This window comes from Paramisgurnus dabryanus, chromosome 21 (assembly GCF_030506205.2).
Source record: "Paramisgurnus dabryanus chromosome 21, PD_genome_1.1, whole genome shotgun sequence".
Taxonomy (NCBI): Eukaryota; Metazoa; Chordata; class Actinopteri; order Cypriniformes; family Cobitidae; genus Paramisgurnus; species Paramisgurnus dabryanus.
In genome coordinates this window covers 12,860,256-12,866,774 of record NC_133357.1, presented here as the reverse complement: position 1 = coordinate 12,866,774, position 6,519 = coordinate 12,860,256, and the positions used below count along the sequence as shown (strand labels likewise).

Here is a 6,519-nt window from a genome sequence, read left to right as displayed (position 1 = left end):
CTATTCTTTGTACAAGCCAAGTGAATGATACACAAGTACAGAGATCAGAAGATTTTGAAAACATCAAATCTGGAAGAAGTGGGCTTGCTGCTTGGTTTGTTCTGGTGTTCCTCTGGCTGTTAACCAGACGCCTTAGTCCCTGATTTGCAGTGTGCTCCGTTTCGTCTTGACGTCTCTTTTCCCCTCTATAATAAACTCAATGTCAAATATGGCACCATCCTCCAAAATTGCGTTAAAATGCAATTCAGAAAATGTAAGTACATGGAGAAAAAGGCACACGACAATTAGTGAAGTAGCACTAGAAACAGACCACTGAACACATAAAAAAACAGATACGAAATGCATACAAAACTGTTGTTCAGGCCCACGAGTTACGGCGCTGAAATGTTTAGGGAGGCCTTTAGAGCAGAATACATAGTTGGCTCTGTGAATGTTTTGATATTTAGGCTTGGGGCAGGTGACCACAAACCGTCCCGAGGCCGGACGGAGCACACGTGTGCATTCTCGTCTAAATGTGTTCGCTATGTGCATCGACAGAAACAGAGGTTTACAGGGGTGTGCTGGTAGCATAACCCTCTCTTCGTACAGTATCGGGTTAAAATATCAAAGCAGCGCTGAGAGCAATCGTGCGTGAGCTCTCCGACATAAATCTTCTGACATCCACTGGACATAGTTGCATATAAATGAAATCTTACAGTGCTCATTCGTATATCCATCCTTTCATACATATAATATTATATACACATATATACCGTAACGTATTATATATATATATGTATATATTCTTTGTCTAATTCAATATGGTTTATCATTCAGTTCCCTTTAATTAAAGTGAGAAGTGTTAGAAAAAAAACGCAAAATATGTGACATAAGGGCGTCAGCTGGAAGCCATTCTATATCATTGTTATAATTTATTATTAGATTAATAGCAGTAATTCTTTAAAATTCTGTATTTACAAAACCCACAACAAAGCATGCCGTTGAAAAGAAAATAATATATTACAATGCTCAAAAAGTTCATTCTTTGAAGCAATTGTGCCATGTACATCATAGCCCCCTTCTGTACATTGAATGATACATTAACTGTCATAACAGTGGTGAGAGACAGTGGTGATTTTATATTTCTCCCCATTGCATCTGAACTGAAACGGGGTGAGGAAAAACTACACGGTAGTCTAAGGGTTTAACTGGGCCCCATTTTGGTTTAGGTCCACAGCACCCACGCTGATTTGGAGACCTCAGGCAGTAAGCAGACCTACAGCATAGGCAGGTCGTAAAGGAATTGGGTTTGTAAACTAGTTGTGTGCTCTTTCCCGCATGCCCAAACACACACTCGCTCTGGTAAGGTACTGTACATTTACTGACCCCAGCAGTCTGAGATACCTTACGAGTGTCCTTCATAATCTCTGGTAAGCCAACCGAGGACCCCATATGTATATATCACCATTGCATCTTGTTGTCTATGGTCCACCAATATTGGGCTAGCCCACACCAGGACAAGCATTAAAAACAAGAATGAGCAAGAAGAGATGGCAGTTTGCTCAAAAAAATGGCCAATTCGGTTAATGTTAAAATGCCAATTTCTTGTATAATTATTGTTACTAAAATAGAAACGTTCTGCCTTATGTGTCTTTCTGCTGTTTAAGGCCAAAGTTTATAATTTATCTATGATCCAAGGTCTATCATTCAACAGGGAGCTGTTAACATCAAAATGGCTACTTGATTGCTTTGCTCAACACCTTTAAGACAAAACATAACCAAAACTGACAATCTTTTAATGGTAAACATGAGAACGTATAGACATGTCCAAAATATCTGCAATGAAGAATTCGCCTCCCGCTGAGGCCTGGTCCCGACTGACAAAGCGTTGTAAGTGTTAAAATGGCATGGTGGCTGTAACTTTTGAAGACCCTACTGGAGCCTCAGCTGCACGTTGAGGGGCAGTTGAATCGTATTGTATTGCTGGTGCAAAAACAAATCGAGGTTTATGAACCCAGGATTTGATTTCATTGAAACATTTCTCCAGATTAGCTCATCGTTCCAACCCTTCCTCAAGTATAGGGCAGTGAAACACCTTTTTGTGTGCATGAATGCGTTTGTACATCCGACCGATAAAAAATACTCACATGACGCATGTTATGAGAGTGAGTTAATCAGGAAGCAAGCTTCATGAGGGGTAAGTACAAATATACTCGTCAGTAGTTAAATATGTTACTAGTAACCAATCATTTCCCAGCTATAGCTATTTAAATTTAATACTAGTGGACAATATCCAATGTATGGTCAGGCCACTGATGTGGTCTGAGAAGCAGTGTCAAGTGGACTATGATTATACATGCATGATTCCTGATCAAAACATGCCACCATGCAAGTCATTTCTATGCATTGAACGAGCACACAATTATTTAGTTATTTATCTGGAACTTGGTCTGAATAAGTCCCGTTCAGCCCAAACCCTGATAAACCCCCGTCCCAATATCAACGTGAAAGTCCATGTATAAAATGTCTTTTTTCGGCAAGTATAACAAAGAGATGATGACGAGATGGGTGGCGTGGGCAGAACTTTTTTCCCTACTTTGCGTGGGTGATATATTCACCGCGAACAACTGGAAACCCTTGCATAATGTTCTGTTTTTTTTTTACTTGACGGATACTCCCAGTGATCGAGTTTACATTGTTCTTACTGCTTGTCTTATGGTTAAAACACAACGTCCCAGAATCCTCCTGGGATGAGTGGGAGGTTTCCATTGGATTTCGGCAGTGTAGTGTTTGAAAGCGGAGGAATGCTGAACTCCACACATTGTGGTAAAAAGGAATTTGTTTTTATGAGCTTTTAGATCTCTTTGTACTGCTTGGTCCTCTGGCAGGTGGTCCCTATCAAAGATGTCTGCCATGTTTTGTTTCTCCTCGCACATGCCTTGTCGGCTGCGGTTGAAACAGTAAAATCTTGGTCACTGAGCACAGATGTATCACAGTAAGCTCATAGATTGGTTTGGTCATCATTCAGTTGCTAAAAACCAAGCTGCTTCCTGTCGCATCTGTGAACAACGGTTTTGTTATCTGTAAACAACCCTTTATTTCCAAAGATTTTCTGTGACTTAGTTGCAAATGATTTGTTCTATACACTTGAAATAGATAGTTTCAGTTTCGACTCAGTTCAGTCTCACCGCACCATCGTTCCTAACACTTCGATTCCTTGACGTCTTTTTGGTTTTTGGCCTTTTTGTCGCTCTCATCCAGGATTTCCTTCTCTGGTTTGGTCACGCTGTCGTAAGACGGCAGCGAGGCAGTTGAAGGCGTCCCCTCCTTCTTGTCCTGATTGGTTCCCCCGTTCTCCAGCCTGCCGCTGCTTAGCAACCTTTTACAGATGAAGCCTTTGCGAATAAGATGGGCGCGGTAAGCGCGCTGGATGATGGAAGCAGACACGTGCTCCTGCTTGCGCCGTAGAGTTGTAGTGATGGGCTCGAAAGATATTTTGGACGGATTGGCAGCGATGAAGCGCTCCTCCATCTGTTGACGCATCATGTCCAGGTCGCCGCTATCACCCAGCACACGCTTGGTGAAGGCGAACAGGATGTCCAGGCAGTGAATTCGGTCACCGCTCACCATGGGCAGGTCCATGGCGATCAGCTCTATAGTGTTGGGTTTGGGTACTCGCAGCGGGTGCTCCAGAGTGTCGGCAAAGTCACCCAGCTTGGCAAAGGTGATAAATTGGGAGGCAGTAGGGTCGAACTTTTCCCAGATCTCATAGAAGGACTCAAAGTCGTCCTCACATAGCGGGTCAGCGCTCTCCTCTGTGGCAACGCTGAAGTTCTCCAGAATGATGGCAATGTACATGTTGACCACAATGAGGAAAGAGACAATGATGTACATGACAAAGAAGAAGATGCCCACTGAAGGGTTTCCGCAGTCACCTTTCACCGAGGTACCAGGATTCTCTTTATTTGGGTCACAATCCGGTGGGTAGTTAAGAATGGGAGCCAGAAGACCGTCCCACCCTGCTGATGTGGTTATCATGAACAGGCAGATCATGCTATTTCCAAATGTTTCAAAGTTATACATGTCATCGATGCCGGCCTCTCGTTTTACGTAGGCAAAGTTTGACATGCCGAAGATAGAAAAGATAAACATGACCAAGAAAAGAAGAAGGCCGATGTTGAACAGGGCGGGCAGTGACATCATCAGGGCAAACAGTAAGGTCCGAATACCCTTTGCCCCTTTGATCAGACGCAAGATACGTCCGATTCGAGCTAGACGGATTACCCTGAACAATGTGGGTGACACAAAGTACTTTTCAATCAAGTCTGCCAGGAACATACCTACAGGGAAAGGAAAAAGAGAGCACAATTTAAGTTTGATAAAATGTAACTTATGCATATGGTAGATGCTTTTACCCAAAGCACCTTATTCAAGGTATACATTGTGTGAATATATGTGTTCCCTAGGAATCAAACACTTAACCTTTGCCCCGTCAATGAAAAGATCCAACAAACATCCAAATGATCTGCAAATTTTGTTCTTCAAAAACCTTGAATGAGATTGTATTCAGGAATGTATTTGTGTCCAAAAAGTACTGTCCACTTACCCACAATAGAGAGAATGACTACAACACAATCAAAGATGTTCCAGCCATTGGTGAAGTAATAATGACGCAATGCAAAGAGCTTGAGGACGAACTCCGTAGTGAAGGCAACAATGAAGATAAAGTTGACCCAGTACAGGATGTTCTCAGTCTCATCTGACTGATCGTCGGTCTCGACCATCATGGTGACCATGTTCAAACAAATGAGGATCATGATTGAAATGTCAAAGACCTGCTGTGTCACAAAGTCAAACACCATCCCCTGGAGCATGTTCTGCAAAAAAAAAAAAAACATATTTGAGAATAAACCTCTATTAAAGTGCTATATTGTTGAGACTAGTATCACTGACAAGTGTAAAACTAGATTTTAAAAGATGTGATGTACCTGGGGTCTAGGTATGGGTTTCTGAGGCTTCTTTGAGCCAAGCTTCTTCATAGCATTGTAGTACTTCTTCTGTTCTTCTGTCATAAAGATATCTTGACCTCCAAAGTATAGTCACATGAAAAAAATAGTTAAAATCTACTCAATCTCTATGAAAGTTACAGTAAAAATGACTGAGCAATTGTTAAACAAAGTAGAAATAAGAGTCGGCATTTGCCAAATTTAAATTGAAAGTGAAGAGTAGAGCCTTATCTTTTTCTTCTGCTGATTGAAGTTATCGATGATGACACCAATGAAGAGGTTTAGGGTGAAGAAAGAGCCAAATATGATAAAGATGACGAAGTAGATGTACATGTAGATGTTGTCCTCATACACTGGCTGATCTTCCACCTGAAAAGAAAATAGGACTATAAATGGATATTTTGACTAAAGTCAAAGACTTCCCAGATTGGCCAAACGTCTTACCCTTCGTGAATCAACTGCTGCATACATAATGTCCATCCATCCCTTGAATGTTGCCTTTGAGAAATAAAAAAAACAAAAGAACTAGTTAACAGCTGTAAGAATGTGTAACCACACACTGTGCTACAGTATACTAAAAAACATAGAGCTATAACTACAAAAAAACACATTTCATATAAATCAAAGTGGGTATTCTCACCACTTGTAGGAGAGCCAAGTAACCAGCGCCCACGTTGTCAAAGTTGATTTTGACGTTTTTCCAGCGTACTTCTGTAAAGTTCTGATGGATCAGATCTTCGCATTGTGATTTGTTGTTGACCACATCGGGCAGGAAGTAACTTTCATCCGTCTCGTTGAAGCAATAGTAGTACTTGCCCGCAAACATGTTGACACCCATGATACTGAAAATCAGCCAAAAGATGAGGCAAACCAGCAACACATTCATAATGGAAGGGATGGCACCCACCAGGGCGTTGACTACCACCTAGAGCAAAGTAGGAGAGACAAGCAATATAGTGTAAGAGGCTGTAAATGCCTCACATATAGAAACACACATTCAAGTACACCCAAACCCTCACACAGTTGTGGTTGCATATTTGCATGAGACAAAAAACATCCAATGGAATCTATAAATGACCATGGGAGTACTAACTGCTATTTTGAACAGAATTTAGCTATAGCATCTTAAATTGGATTTATAACGCTAAAACAGGAATCATTTTGTTAACTGTATGGAAATGTTAAAAGTCACATGGCCATCCAAGAAAAGAACCAGGCATAGTTAACTACATTCGGACTAAAAAACTAGTTGCGTTTTATTATTAGCACAACATGTTTAACTAACCTACAGCTTGCTGAATGAACCGAGCAACCTGCATCCAGAACAAGAGGTCAGATGGGCTGACTTAATTATCCCGCCTTACCTCACAAAAACTGGTAACTATTTTATAAAGTGGCTAATTTGTATGTGTTAATATAAAGAAAATGGTACAAAAATGTATGATTATTAAAAAGAAAACAATATTGAAGCCTCGCCCCTAAACTTCCCTGACACTCAATGTCACTGGGGTGAAAGGACATAGTACTAGAATGT

General features: G+C 41.1%; 1 protein-coding gene across 5 annotated transcripts in view; it reads right to left on the bottom strand.

Annotated features, from left to right (window-relative positions):
- Nucleotides 1–891: 891 nt before the first annotated feature.
- The window catches only part of scn8aa (sodium channel, voltage gated, type VIII, alpha subunit a), a 58,300-nt gene continuing 52,672 nt past the window's right edge, over nucleotides 892–6,519 (bottom strand). For all 5 annotated transcript variants that reach the window (XM_065285665.1, XM_065285667.1, XM_065285663.1 and 2 more), the window contains exons 22-27: nucleotides 5,626–5,910; nucleotides 5,430–5,483; nucleotides 5,217–5,354; nucleotides 4,968–5,072; nucleotides 4,586–4,856; nucleotides 892–4,319 (exon numbers count right to left, since the gene is read on the bottom strand). In XM_065285665.1, coding sequence (XP_065141737.1) covers nucleotides 3,181–4,319; nucleotides 4,586–4,856; nucleotides 4,968–5,072; nucleotides 5,217–5,354; nucleotides 5,430–5,483; nucleotides 5,626–5,910 — 1,992 coding nt within the window. In that variant the 3' untranslated portion in view covers nucleotides 892–3,180. The remainder of the gene's footprint in view (nucleotides 4,320–4,585; nucleotides 4,857–4,967; nucleotides 5,073–5,216; nucleotides 5,355–5,429; nucleotides 5,484–5,625; nucleotides 5,911–6,519) is intronic.